Source organism: Sebastes umbrosus, chromosome 15, assembly GCF_015220745.1.
Source record: "Sebastes umbrosus isolate fSebUmb1 chromosome 15, fSebUmb1.pri, whole genome shotgun sequence".
NCBI classification, from domain to species: Eukaryota; Metazoa; Chordata; class Actinopteri; order Perciformes; family Sebastidae; genus Sebastes; species Sebastes umbrosus.
Window position 1 is genome coordinate 7,434,007 of NC_051283.1, and position 16,137 is coordinate 7,450,143.

At 38.9% G+C, this 16,137-nt stretch overlaps 1 protein-coding gene across 2 annotated transcripts in view; it reads right to left on the bottom strand.

Moving 5' to 3' along the window:
- The window catches only part of ctdp1 (CTD (carboxy-terminal domain, RNA polymerase II, polypeptide A) phosphatase, subunit 1), a 96,013-nt gene that overhangs the window by 30,495 nt on the left and 49,381 nt on the right, over positions 1-16,137 (bottom strand). For both annotated transcript variants that reach the window (XM_037794382.1, XM_037794381.1), the window contains exon 12: positions 12,800-13,014. In XM_037794382.1, the coding sequence (XP_037650310.1) occupies positions 12,800-13,014 (215 nt within the window). The remainder of the gene's footprint in view (positions 1-12,799; positions 13,015-16,137) is intronic.

Consider the following 16,137-nt stretch of genomic DNA (forward strand, 5'->3'; position numbering starts at 1 on the left):
AAGGTAGGCAACTACCTGGGTCCCCAAACAACTATAGATTTATTATTAAGTATTGAATTATGTTACTATTCTAGCTCATTGTACCCCAAAATAACCTACAAAAGGCCCCCAAAGTACTACTTATTGTGTACTTCTACTTCAGAGGAAAATATTGTACTACATCTACCTGACAGAAAAATATTACTGGTTACGTTGCAGATTCAGACTTGACTCAAAAAATATAACAATAAAAATAAAATGCTTTATTATTCAGTAAACTATCCAGCATCATATTGGAATTGAAAGTTCCACCTTGAACAGACGTTAAGTAAATTTAAGTACATTGTGCTGATAATGTCTCTCTTTCACTCTTCACCTGAAGTTACCATTTGAATGCAGGACTTTTATTGTGCGGTATTAATAGTTTTACTATCATATTATTATTAATAGTTTTACTATTAATATTGAACAGTTTTACTTCAGGAAAAAAAAAGAGTTTTGAGTAGCCTTCTTCTACCACTGCCAATACCAACATTCCCAGTTAGAGAAAAGGTGAAAAGTAAAGCAAGGTGGTGTTTGCCTCGGGCTCCAAAATCACTAAATCCGCATAAGCTAATTAGCAATGCCTGTCCATAGATGGGCCTTTAAAATACATAAAACTCATCAACAAATACACAAGAGACAGTACAAAACACAAACGGTACGTACATTAAAACATAAAACTCAACAAGAAAACACAGACAATTATACAAGAGAGAAACTAATACAATAAAATACCATAAAGTAAGAAGCACGTGACTGATCCCTCTTTTAGTTTCAGTTGGAGTTTAAAATGATTCCAGTCAGGAACCCGATTGCTTGATTGTATATCACCATGAGAGGCTTCGTTTATTGTAGATGCTGCTAGTGACCAAGATGATACACTTATAATATAAATTACGAGAATATTTCATGCCAAATTAAATGTATTAATCCCCGAGGGGAATCTGGAGCATGAGAAAGATGTTGCAACAGGCAGCAAATTGCTCAGTGTCATCTCGCTTCATCGTCAGTAGCCTTCAAAAAGGCTTGTCCGACAGCCTGCGGGTGTGACTGTGCTGTTGATGGCTTAAGGAGAAAAATAATCCGGGATACAATCCTCTTCTCAGCATCTGGCTGTCCATAACTTCAGCCCCACTGGAACTACTGGCAGATAGCCCTCTCCTGGGCTTACCAAAAACTTTAAAGTTTTCATGAGGAGGATGGTAAAAGGGAAGTGGATGGAGAACTTCATCATTTTTTTATCCTTCACTAGAGTCAAAGATCTATTCAAAAGGTTTAAACTTCAGTCCAGCTTGCCACAGGAAAAACAGATGATGAGTGACTAACGGGCAGGGAAGTAACGGTGTGAGAGAAAAAAAAGAGGAAGTGTCTGCTTCTCGATAGACCTGGGGCGTTTTGCTGCTCTGTGTTTCATTCATGTTTAATCGGCTCTCAGACTGTAGCACCTCTTTCATATCATACAGTGGGTGCAGTCAGAGAGAAGACGCGACTTCATGCTCCGATGCCCCGCTATACTTTCATCCTTTGATTAATGAGACGGGAACAATATAATCAATGACTTCTTTTCAGGAAGACTTCTGTCTGTGGAGGAGCACGGTCCTCATTACCTACCTGAATGGTGCTGTTTAAATATTTTATACCAGAGAAGTTTCAGGAACCTGCGCTGTCTAAGGTACAAGTTTCTTTTTCTAAACCTGAAAGTATGTATTAGGGCTCTCATTTTTTAGTGAAAATTTGAATCCAGTGAGACAGCTCTAAAAACCAGCTGTACACTACCTGCTCAGCACCAAACAGCAGACAGACACAGTTAGAGACTACCTGGTGAACATAGTGGAGCATTTAGCAGCTAAAGAGACAGATATCCCCCCCCCCAGAGGTTGATGGAGACCAAAATCAGAGCTAAAAGAAAGTGGACTTCATTAACTGCTGGAGGTGTCAATAAGTAACTGTTTGCGAACACGTTCTGCATGTCATCTTAAAAGGTGATGATTTGTTATTGTTGCGTTCACAACTTGCTTCTGTTGCCCCCAAGTGGCCAAAAAGGCTTAAACGTTAATTGTGACAAAAGAAAAGGAGTGGAATCATTTTGGAATTGACACATAGATGGAAAAGTTGAGGCTGTTAGCTGACTTTGTCAAATGCAACTGCCTTACAGTAATGCTCAATTGTCACTCAGTGAGGCAGCGGAGAATGAATGAATGAATGAATGAATGAATGAATTTGAAATTATTATTATTTTTTTTAAAGTGTCTTATTATACATGTGGCAAAAAATAAATATGTTTTAGAAAGAAAAATAATTAAGTATTATTTTTACATTATGAAATTATATTATATTTAGGGCCGTCAATCGATTAAAATATTTAATCGCAATTAATCATGCCTTTTTTATCAGTTCAAAATGTATCTTAAAAAGGGAGATTTGTCAAGCATTTAATACTCTTATCAATATGGGAGTGGGCAAATAAGCTTACTTTATGCAAATGTATGCATGTATGTATTATTGAGAATCAATTAACAACACAAAACAATTACAAATATTGTCCAGAAACCCTTACAGGTTATGCATTTAGCATAAAAAATATGCTCAAATCATAACATGGCAAACCATACCAGTATCTTCACTCAAGTTGCGTTAATGCGTTAAAGAAATGAGTGGCTTTAAAACAAATTTGGGTTAACGCCCTATTATCGCGTTAACTTTAAGAGCCCTAATTATACTTTATTATACTATATTATATTATATTATATTATATTATATTATATTACATTATATTATATTATATTATATTATATTATGTTGGAGTCTACAACATTGATTTAGAAAATACCTGATGGTTGTTTTTCCTTCAAGTCAATCCATTCTAGCAGATTTCCATTCCCAGTAGTTTGTCAAATAAATGTAATTATTATATCTAAAAGCTTTTACAGTAAATTGTACTATATGACAATTTGATTTAGACGACAAAGTCTTTCTTTTGGCTCCAACAAATGCAATTTTATGCGTATGAAAAATGTGCATCATATTACTTGAAATGATTAAATTACAGTTCCTCAGATAAGAATGTGCTATTGTAAACATACACATGGCAAGGCTCCACTGTAAAGTCATTTTTGTCACTCTTCCCAGACTGAAGCTTAGAACAATAGGTTTGTCTATCCACATATATGTGTGGCTTTTATGAAGTGCTATGCTGCACAAGCATCTACACACATAAGAAATAGATGTGAGGCCATGCACGAAGTGCAAGAAACTGGAAAACAGGCAATCTCGGGTACAAAACACATCCAACAAAGAGGATAAAAAAAAATGACAAAACACATTTTGTATTTCACACTTTGCTGTCTGACAACCTGAATGGAAAAACTTTACAACCCATTTGCCCCCTCCATCTCCTCCGCCCTGGCGACGCTATAATAACGTGCTCACTCAAGCTGAAGAGTTTCACACTTTCATTTTCACTCTGAAACAAAAACCACTCCAGAGATACACGGTGCAGGGAAGAGGAGCGATGACAGGAAATTAAAAGTGAGGAGGACTGATAACGGCAGACGTGTTTGAGCAGTGAATGGGTCTAATGTGCTGGAGAAGTCATGACAGAAAATGGTTTTGTTAATATTAATGAGATGGAAATACAGTAATTAATGAAGACTTTACAAACTTGTGAAAAGAAACTTCCCAGACTCCTCAGCATGCGACATCCAACACAAACCGTACATCCATATTGTGACTGACTAAAAACGGTACAGTCCCATAATTGGCACTTTCTGGGTACTTTCATTTTATTCAAAAGGAGGAGAGCGTGGCAGCTTATTGTTTCGGAAGAATTTCGGTCTTTTCTGTCCTTGTTTAAGCAAAATCTGCATCAATGAGAAAACTAAATCACACAATCAATTGAATCTGTCGACTATGACACTGACAGCCACAACAAGTGTGCGTCTGCAGACATGTTCCATGGACACATTGTGATGATGTTGGTAGTAAAAGTGTAGCAGTAGTTAGGAGAAAATCCCTGAGCCGTGCAACACTTGGCAGCAACAGTTCCACTCACTAATCCTCAACTGGAAGCCTCCGTTTATTGTTTGGCTTCAGCTCCATAATCGGTCTGCAGTCTCAGAACTTCCTCCTAATAAACTGACTGCGGTGCTGTACAATACCACATCGTGTAAAACTACATACACAAAAAACAAATAATCAGAATAAATACCTAATAATTATTGCACAAATGACAAGTGATAGTTGGTCTACCCTGAATCTTAATTGACATTTTAAATTTAGTTTAGTTTATCAAAAGATTCTCATGCAACATTATGAGCAGTGTTGAAGCCAGGACCGTCTGGGAGGGGGCCAAATGGGCCCATTAGTACTTTTCTAGGGGGTCACTGCCCCATCCAAGGGGGGCAATAAACAATACTGTGAAAACTGTATAATCGCTGAGTGCTATAAAATCACATGAACATTATATGAGAATTGATATTCATGCTATTATAATAGACATAACTGGCTTTGTTTTTAAAAGGAACCGTGTGTAGCATTTCAGGGGATCTATTGGAAGAAATGGAATACAATAATTGTAACTATGTTTTCATTAGTGTATAATCACCTGAAAATAAGAATCATTGTTGTTTTCGTTAGCTTAGAATGAGCCCTTCATATCTACATATAGGGAGCAGGTCCTCTTCACGGAGTCCGCCGTGTTTCTACAGTAGCCCAGAACGGACAAACCAAACATTGGCTCTAGAGAGATACTTTCCCGTTTCTACACCCCGAAGGCTACTGTAGTTCTCTGACACGCTGGTGAAACTGCAGTAACGTGAGCCGCAGAGCCGTCTGACTTCCGTTGCTCCTACCGCGTTACCGCGGTTTTGCACTCGGCAGCTCACGTTACCGCAGTCTTGGAAAGGGAGGAGTGAGCGGAGGGGTACTCAGTTGGTTGCAATCTGCAACCACACCACTATAGATGCCACCAAATCCTTCATCTGTCTCTTTAATTGGTAAAGAAATTAGATTTTTGAGGAAATAATAATAAAATATGGATAAAACTAGAATTACTGCCTCACGGTTGTAACTTCCAGTTTACATCTATGTCTGTCCAAAATGTCATCACTTCATCATTTTATGCTTTTAGACGTTTGTGTGAAATCGTCATAATTAGCATATGAATTCTTGAGTTATGGCCAAAAAATATGTTTTGTAAAGTCACAGTGAGCTTGACCTTTGACCAACCAAATTCTAATCAGTTCATCATTTCCAAGCAGATGTTTGTGCCAAATTTGAAGAAATTCCCTCCAGGCGTTCCTGAGATATCGTTTTCACGAGAATGGTTCAGATGGATGGACAACCAGAAAACACGCTGCCTCCGGCCACGACTCTTGCCGGCGCGTAGGCATAAAAACAGAGTGATCAATAATGCTCAAGACCAAAGGTGAGGGGCAAAAAAATTGGATCCAGCCTTCACTAAAAGCCCTACATATCCTTGTTACATGTACCATTCAGTGATGCAGTTCCTACCAGAGAGGAATATCAATTATTCATACTGTTCATATAATTACTTTAAGAATAACGTAATTTGAGAAGCCTTATATTTGAGAGTTGAAATTTGATGGCCCAAGACTGACTGACACCTGATGTATGAGACACCTGATGAGACACAGGAAAAAAAAACGTGAAAAACTTTTTAAGTAAGGCACTCAGTCTGACACAAAAATCAAACCACTTCAGCCTGACAAGTGCACGACAGCGATAGCCTGGAACTGGAACTGCATGCTGCAACTCAACCAGAAGGATGTGACGAGAGTTTGTGTGAGCTGGTGGGAGATGAAGGTTCACCCACCTTTCATATCCACCCCGCAAACCTCCTTGTTAAATCTTAAATCTGTGAGAGCCCCGAGTGCAACTGCTCACCATAAATCATTCACGGCAATCCAGACTAACAGCTAATGACCTCCGACGCATCCAGAAGTGGGCTGAAATCGTCCTCATTTTCTGAGTTATAGAGATGCATGTAACAACATTAAAGCGATTCAGTGTCAAAGAGCACAGACAGGAGCACAATAGAGGGAGAGTTAAGACGGCTGGGGTTAAGCCAGTTCAAGGCCGATTTTGATTGAACAAAGTCGGTAAACTTCCTTTTTGCTCAGCAGCTAATGAGAGGAGACAGTAATGGAAGGGTTTTATGATCCAACTAAAAGAACCCTGATTATAAATAAAAGAAGAAATGATTTATTAAACTTCTTGATAGGCATAAATTAACAAATGCTTGCAGAACAAAAGATGAAGAACAGAGTAGTTCTTAGTAAACAAGCAGATTGGTAGGGAACAGGTTTCAAGCTCTGAGTTCTTACAGCAGCATGTTTTAAGTGTTCATTTTCTGCATTAAATTAAACATATAATGTTCACGTGTATAATTCTCAACTTGGCGACGGCAAGCCAGTGGCTCACAGCTAACGGTGCTAACAGTGAAAACAACGGTAACAGTGCTGACAGAGCTAACAGTGTTAACCTGATGGGGGAACCAGAGGGCGGGCGCTATGCTTCCGCAACAGCGCAGTTGGTCGGGATGGCGTTATCAACCGTAACCGCCGTATGAGAGCAGTGCAGAGCGGCGGCGTGTGCTAGCCAGTGGATCACACACACACATGTACTAAAAGGCACGCATGGATGGCCCGGCTAAGTCACAGAGAAGCTTGGATTACAACACACACAGAGGGAGAGTGACTTAGTTCTCTGCTCAGGTAGACATTACTCCTCTATATCTTTACATAGGTAATAGTTGTTTTATGCTACATTAATGCGCTGTTGTATAGAGAACCTTTAAACTAAACCTTACATAACTCATTTTGGTGGCTTTTATTCACAATTTGCTCGAAATCCTTCATTTGAACAACAAATATTTGTAAAATGATGAAGCAATATGCAAAAAGAAATTGCCCAGTCATAGTACATATAAATGCCGACAGCGTTGTCAAAACCTCCCCCGAATTAGACCGCAGAAAAGTCCAAGATGAGAGTGAGACTCAAGAACAAAGCCAACCAAAGCAGCTCCTATTACAAGACCAAGCACGACACACAGTACCTGGCAGTTGGGGAGTGTAAATGTCGCAGTCTTCCAGTTAAACTTAAGCATTTCATATTACCGTTTTAAGCTTATCACCTTGAAAGCTCAGAATCTGGACGTTCAAGGTTCAGAGGTTTGAAGCAGCTCATTCTGTCTGTGAAGCTAGCGCTGGCTTAAGCGGCTGCAGATCAGAGCTGTCAGCTCTGTCATTAGGTGTCGTCAGTCAAAGCATTTTCAGACGTGACTTACCAACACTCATAACTTGCCAACTAGAAACCTTCTGAATGTCATGATTATATTTGAATAAAACGGAGTACCCCTAATGTAATATATGTGAGCTACGTATTTATGCTTTATGTGATATGTGAGCTAATGTGATTAGTTTTTTTCTAGGGCTGTCCTCGACCAAAGAAATTCTTAGTCGACAAACACTCATACGATTTTGTCGATTAATCGATTAGTTGATTTAATCAACAGATCTGTAAAACTGAGTTTCTCCACAAAGAATCACACAAAAGCACCACTTTAAAGCTTGTGTTTACCAGAGATGTGCTCATAAGTTTCTTGGAAATAAATCACTCAGCATGAGAAAAAAAACTACGAATCGACTAAGAGGGGATAGCCCTACTTTTAATCCCATTATTTCACAGTTAAATAAGACATAACCTAAAAATGTAAGGATATACAGTGCTTTTAAACCTTCAGGATTGTGTACTGTGGTCTACTTTATTCTTTCTGATGTGCCGGAGTGAGTAGTATATTGAACTTTTGTGATGTGGCTTTGCTTGCAAAAAAAAGTCTGGTAATCTTCCAACTGCTCTGAAACTGTCAGCATTACTCACAACACAAGATTAGAAAATAAGATTGCATCATGACAAAATATTAAGTTGATCATCATGACAGGATACACATTAACCACACACACACACAGCTCCCTCTCTCATACACACCACTTGAACTACGCAGGCACTCCCTCGCTGCTCATTCAGAAGAGGCTATAAAATATAAAAATAAATAAATCAAGGACTTTAAATTGGGAAATAAACAAAAAAGACTGAGCACGTAATGATCCGAGTGGAAAGATTTGTAGGACATACAGTGCTGTGCAATGGCGTTAATGGAACTGTGACCGATCCTTTCCTAGTGTGCAGGGAAATAAATCACCTTTGGATCACCTTTGTTGAAGCTAATTATTTTGATTTGTCTCAAACACTGGTCCTCGGGTCCCACAGCGCTGCTTAATTGTTACTCGCTTTAACCTGGCGCTGTGGGTGTAAATCCCTCCATGCTTAGTGGGGATGGATCTCAACTGGGAATAGAATACGATAATAAAAAAAAATATATATATATATATATGCAAGACATTATTTTTGCATGCAGTTAACGGAACAGAAAATACAGAACAGAAATAAGAGCAACGTTGTTTTTACATGAAAGAAAAGGCAGCAGCGGATACTGAATGATGGCGAGAACAAAACAGAGACATTCACATCACTACAGTATCTTAGCAACAGATGTATGTGTCTATTTTGTGCCAAATTTAACAAAGCGGTGAAGCTGGGGATGGAGACTGGCAGAATGGCAACTATTAAGGCAGCTCCCGGAGGAGAGGAGGTCCCACAGAGTCGCGTCTAAATCAGGAAGCCTTCTTCTGTAAAATTCTTAAATTGCCTTTAATGGCCCACTGGGCAACAATACAGTCAAATTCTTGTCTCCGTCAGACAGGAGAATTACATTAACGCTGTCTGGCAGACTGTTGGAGGTGGATGTCTGACTCCTTTTTATATATCTCTGCAGAACAGGGCTTATAACCTTTGTGCTTATAGACCGTTTCAGAGGAATTGCATTGCTAGGCAACAGCTTGGGTCCATGTTTACTTCCTGTCAAATTATGTCATTCACAAACACTGCAACAGGAAATAAACTGGGACACATTTGGGATGTGTGAAATGGTCTAAAGACCTTTTCAAACTTGAAAACATAAACATTATAAATGGGCCCTTTTGTATTTCCTGTTGCAGTGTTTGTGAATGCAACAGAATGACATTGAAAAGGTTTATAGAATATACCGTACACTTCCCACTGTGAGAACATTCAAAGTAGGTACTCACTAGAGTATGATGTACAGTATTTAACATTTAATACATGTTTTGATGTGATTCATCTGGTAATGTTGTAGTAAAGACAAATGTGTTTAGATATCTACTAAACAAGCAAATGATATCTGTGACATATTTTCACGTTTGGTTTATGACATTTTAATATTATTTTACTGTTGTTTGAAGCGACACTCCACTACCAATATTACACAATAAGTTAGCTCGTCATAGGCAACACTACTCTATTACCCTGATGATGTCATCAGGGTAATAGAAAACAGAGCGCAACATGTCATACTCTAAAAACCACGCCCCACCAGAGGGGAAAAAATCGGCGCTACAATATGCAACCAAGTCAAGTCGAGTCAATTTTATTTATATAGCCCAATATCATAAAATCACAAATTTGCCTCAGGGGGCTTTATAATCTGTACAGGATACGACACCCTCTGTCCTTTATGACTCTTGCAGCAGAAGAGGAGAAACTTTTAACGGCGAAAAAAATGGAAGAAACCTAACGAAGAGCAACTGAGGAGGGATCCATCTCCCAGGATGGACAGACATGTAATAGATGTTGTGTGTACAGCATAATAACACTAGCTGTAGCTAGCTAAAAACTAAAAAGATACCAGCATGATGGATGATCATTTTATCAGCCTATGTCTACCAGGGGTACAGCTGAAAACTAAAATGATAATGGATGATGATGAAGATGATGAAATGAGCTGTGAGCGAGCTACTGTAGTTAGCTAAGGCACTTGCAAACATAATACTGCATCACTTTCTGATTCATCCACATTCCACTATAACACAAGTTGCATACTGTCAGAATGCTTAACTTACAGAAATATACAGTATATATATATATATATAGTCTAAAACTGACATTTGGATGAAATGCTTGCTGCACGCGTTGGCATACCGATTATCAGGATCTCACAGTTTTCCCATTCTTTCTGCTGATGTCTCACTTTTGTCTTTTTAAAAGGCTCAGTTTTTTGGGTTCAGCAGCTTATAAAAACTTAGTTCTGGGTTCTTTACCGTTTTGGTAGTGCATCCCACCGCACAGCAGCTTTTAGTAATTTTTCTTTTGTTTGCTAGCAGACGGAATCATCAAAGAGCCACCTTCACGCAATACAAAGTCAATGGAGAGCGATGAATCGTTTTGTATTGTAGCTTGGGCTACAGAGGTGTGGGGTTTGAAAGAAGTGGGCATATGGGAGACAAGTGGGGTGTCTAAAGAAAGAAAGACGCTATTAAACGGCCTTCTGGGAATTGTAGGATCCAGCGTTTCTGGAGCTTAACCATTGCTGAAGTCAGGATGCCTTGGCTTCTGCTGCTTCAATTGTGACCTTTCTTTTTTTAAATCTGTCTCTTGTGAGTCCTCAAACTTTATGGAAGTGCAATACTTAACTGCTAGAATACCCTTTTAAAAAGCTACTACGTTTGTATGCTCTATACTTGCCTTGAAGGAATGCAATACAAATGTAGTTGTCCTTCATTCCAGGCTATAGTGGATGCGTAATTGATGAGGAAATGACATTTTTAGCTTTAAGCAAACGTTGTGGTTCAAAATAGATTGTATAATTGTACAACATAGCTCACAAACATGTTTTTCTTGCTTTTAAATATTTAATTTTTATGTTGCCTCCCCTCTTATAGCATGTAAGGACGTCAGTTCTTTTGCGGTTTATGCAGCGGTCTTACAGAAATGAGTGAGTTAGAGCAGAGCTAAGGCAGGGATCGGAAGAGGCCATTTGCAATTGAGGTGCTGTATTATGAAATGTGTGAGCTTGGATTTAAACCTATTTCTGGTACAGATATTAAAAAAACAAAAACAGAAACAGAACCAAAAGCAAAATCAATTTCTTGGTTTCTCATAAGAGATATTGGAAAGAAAAAAAAGAGACAGGTGAAGGTAAAAGCTAGTCAGCCGTGGTTGATGCAAAGGAGTGCATTCAAAACTTTTAAATGTAACATTAACCTTATAAAGCATATTCCTCCTGAGTTGAACATTCAGGACAATATAGATTCAGTATAAGAGAAGGACAGAGGTCACAGAGGAGAATCAAGACCAGGTAATCTGTGATATCATTAGACGATGTCACTGGTATCTAAGGACCCCAAGACTTACCCGCCAATTCCCACAGTGATTCAGAATCAAACTCACACTCTACCTCTTGTGTGTCAGGCTGTCTAATCATGTGCAGCTCCTCTGCACCGCTGCACTGACTGGAGTTGGACTGCCAGAGGTTTTCAACAGCACTTAAGCAACCCAGCAGACAGTGTATTTCAGGCTTGACCCATTAGCAGCAACCAAAGGTGTCAGACCAGGACTGACATCCAGAAGAAGGAAACACGGGGGGGAAAAAAAGCATCATGCTGCCGAGGCCTGGTCAGCCATGGATACAAAGCCACAACCAAGACCGAGCAGAAAAACAGCGAACTCATCAAAACCGTCTATTAGTCTATCCACTGTTCCAACAATCACCTTCTCTTGTTTGGTCCAAATAAACCCTTAAATCACAGAGTTAGATGTGAAAAGAAACAGCCGTTATATGCGCTCCTAAAAGCCACCAGACTCCATTGACGGAAACAGTCGTTTTATCTCGCTGATCGTTGTAAAACACACTTCATTCAAACTCGACAGAAACAAAATAAAACTCATCAAAATCGTCTTTGTTAGTCTTTCCACTGCTCCAACAATCACCAACTCTGGTTTGAGAGATTGCAAGAGAAACTGAATAAGTAACGGATATAAAAAAAGAAAGAAGTAACCACCGTAACATTTGCAGTGTTTACTGACCCTTTTTTCTGGTGCGATGTGACATTAAACGTGTCACACAAGAATAAAACAAAGGCGTACTCGTCTACTGGCAATGGGAAAGGAGTCTATCGCCTATTTTCACCCTCATATGTGTGATAATTGTGGTTGAAAAGGGGTAGTCTATATGTTGATGTTTTCAACATGGAGAGACGTGTTACTGAACTTTGAAATAAACTGCACAGGGTTTTATTCATGGGAAATTTCAAATGAATGCACAGGCATGTATTGCACCGCTGAGGATGTAGAAAAGACAATCAAATAACCTGTAAGGAGCGACTGAACCCTGGCAGTCTTAACGGCTCGGCCTATCCTTCAGCAATAATCGACTCTGATATGTTCAGACCTCTCCCACTGCCTGCTGTCTGTTTGGAATCCGTCTCCATGGCAACGGACCAGACCGTCTGGCTTCAGCATAGCCGCGCTGATGAAGTGGTGCGCTATGATAATAGTCATTGGAGAAGTAAGAGCTGGATATGTACAGAACATTTGCAAAGGGTTCTCAATGGGGTTTAGATCGTTGCCAGCTGCAATTGAAGTTAAGCATCTTTCTCTCGCCCGGAGGTGTTTATGCAAGACGTAGAGGATGAGCAGCGCAAAGAGGAGATGACACGGAGGAACTGATAAAGGAAACATGTAATAGTAAATATTTGGGCTATAGAGAGAGAGAGAGAAAAATAGGCAAAGAGATTTATGTGATATCCATGTACCACATTTTACCTAAAAAGGGCTGCTGAAGTAGTAGATAAAAAGGACTCAGAGTGACTAGATAAAAAGGTGGATTTTGGAAGTGTCTCACCTTGGCACACTACCCGGCACGCTGGCCTCACTGGATGGCGTCTGGATGTTCTTCTCCACACTCATCGTCTTAGAACCGAGCCCTCCTGCCGCTGCTATCTGTGTGGCTCCTGGCTGCTGCTCCTCCTCTTTATCCTCCACCTCCTCATTACCTGGCTTCTCCTTCCCTCGACCCTCACTTTCGTTGTCGCTCTCCTCGCCCAACATGTCGTCCACCTGTTTTATTACAAAAGGAGCTTTTGTGAGATAATGTTTCCTGCACCAAAACAGTCCAATTCCTCTCTCTACATTTTCAGTTTTGTAGTTTACATATTAACATTTTCATACATTTATACCATGAATGCCAAAAAAATTCCCAGCACTTTGCACGTGGACTACTCTAGAGTGCAGATAAGATTAATTACTTTCTCTCCTTCCGCTGAATACCAATTAGTTTTGTCTGTTCATTATTTTCTACAAGTTGTCCACCAAAACAAAGCCAAACTTTAACATTTCACGACATAACTTTTATTTTTTAAGCATTCATTAAATATAACTGATGAAATGTTGTATATAATGAATAATGTCTGCTGAAAGTATCATGAAGAGGAACCATGTGTATTAGCCTATTCCCTTGATGCACTGCAGATTCCAATTAAGCATCTAATTATATCTGGAAAGTGTTTTTTGCTTCTCTAAATAATTGGGTTACAGACTGTACTGTAATCTGGGAAGGTGATTAAACTTGGGGCCAACAGTTAATAGTATGTCATTTAAGCAACTAGAGACTGACCAATAATAGACTTTTAAAAGAGGTAAAAAAAAGGATCATCCAATTATAATCATATCAGCCAATACATACAAGTATTTGATAAGAATCCCCTTAAAGGAAAAGTTTGACATTTTCGGAAATACACTTCTTCGCTTTCTTGCCGAGAGTTAAATGAAAAAATTGATACCACTCTTGTGTCTATAAAGTGAATATGAAGCTACAGCCAGCAGCCGGTTAGCTTAGCACAAATAGTGGAAACAGCAAGTCTGGCTCGTTCTAAAAGGTAAACAAATCTGACTTTCCAGCACATAAATGGAGAAAAAGTCTAGCACATTATTTCCCCCCTAAAACCACAACTTGTCATTTTCATACTTCCCTTTCTTATGGATTAAATAAACAAGATATAATGTGTTCATTTGTGAGTTTTACAGGTGCTAGTAGGCGGATTCAGAGTCAGGCTAGTTTTGTATTTCGTAGTATCAATCTTCTAACCAAACTCTTGGCAAGAAAGCCACCAAGCGTATTTGCTATTAAAATTAAAATATTAAAATTGTTTATTAAAGATTTCTCATTGGATTTTGATATTGTAAAAATGTTAATGATTTATTGGCAGATATTCTTTCTTTTACATAAAAACGTGTCAAACATGTTTGGTGCTCTCTGGTGGACAAACTATGTAATGGTATCACCGTTTCTTTTCTGTCAAAAGTAATAATGAATAAAACCGTCAGGATTTTAGTTTTTTTCGCGACAACACTCATCCGTGTCACAACACATCCCATCTGCTCACACAAAAAAACAAACACACAGGCGACTGCAACTGACCACAGAAGATATAAAGTTAAAATTATAGACAACAATATAGAGAAAAAATATGTATAATATACCTCAAAAGTAGCATAAAAAGAAGGTCGAGAAATAAAGGACAAAGAAAATGTATAAATAGTATAGAAAAAATAAACAAATTAATAAATAAATAAATGAATAAAATAAAATAAAAATAATAAAAAAGCTTCTGGATAGATAAATAAATAAATAAATAAAAATAATAAGAGAGCTACTCAAGAGATCAATGAAGTGGGTTTCTGAAGTGGGTATAAAATGTCAAGAAGGTGCGCCATACTTAATAAAATTTACTCTCTGTTCCTGGGTAGAGTAACAGATTTTCTCTAGATTCATACCGGACATAATGTCTCTAATCTAATCCAGTGGAGCACTATTTCCAAACTATCTCAAACATATCTTTAGCATTTTTGTAATGCAATTTCTTGTCACGCACCAGCTGACACATACATGCCAGTACCGACATATTTTGATAAGTAATGCCGGCCAGGTTGATTTATCAGTTAAGCTCTGAAAGTAACCTGTGGGTTGATTGGGTTGTGTTTTGCCAATGAAGGCAACAATGTAGGATGTGGACACTATGAAACAAACTTTACAATATAATTGTGTCCCATACCAGAAGACCACAAACTACAGGCTCAAAAATCCCCACAGAGTTACATCAACAACCCTCGGATACTCTAAAGTCTGAACCAAAACCTAACATTATTAGGAGTCACAAAGGCAGTCTTCATTGCAGGGCTATGGTTATAGATAATACATTGAACAGGGGTTAATTGATTTTGTCCACCCCCCGCAGATGGAATAATGTTTGAGGTAGCACAATAAACTCATAACATCAAATGTCTACCATGAGAAAACAATCCAGAGCCAGATACAACAAAGTTTATCTGTCTGGCGGGATTTATTCCTGCCAGCTATTGAAAGCAAAATTTCACCTCCACCAACTCATCAATCTTGTATTTTCTTGAGCAGCTCATAATTCATACTGCCCTCAAGGTTACTGATCGTTTAGAGCAGCTTGGTCAATTGACAACCATCAGATCAATGGAATTCTGAGGTGAATATACCCACAGAGAATATGCAGCCTCTCGTCCAATGACTCATTAGCAGCATGCAGCCGAGGGAAAACTGGGATTGATGCAGGGGGACATCCTCTTGGGGCTGGAGCCAGGATCATTACTGGCATCAAACCAGGCTCATTAAAGCCTCGCTGTTTGGTTATTTGGACCGTCACAGAGAGCCTTGGTAAAAGGTAGAAGGTGAGCGTGCCTGAGGCAACGCTGGTCTGAATATAAAAACAGGAAATGCTCTGAACACATTGGGTCAGTGTTGGTTGTCCAATTCCATTTGCTGAATCAAATTTGAATGAGAATGACCCCGCAGGGCACAAACAAATTACAGGGTAGGGTACCAATAAGACAGGGGCTTTGTTTGTTCCTGAACTGTCAGCAACACACAATTTGAGATGTAATTAATTCCCCCCCCCCACTAAAATGTTTCTCTTCTCTTGGCATTTTCTCCATCACTATCTTCCATGAGCGTTACCAGTAACAATTTTGTTGCTAAGGATTTAAAAAGGAGGTCTATTTTTCTGCCAGTAACAGTGCACATTTTAAAGAGAGCTGGACAATGAAAGAGGGATGTGGGTTGGCTTTCAGACAGAAGATTGGCCTTCAGAAAAAGAGCACATTAAAAGCCCAAATAGAAAACGCTCAACACAAGTAAAAACTGGCTTAAAGTTT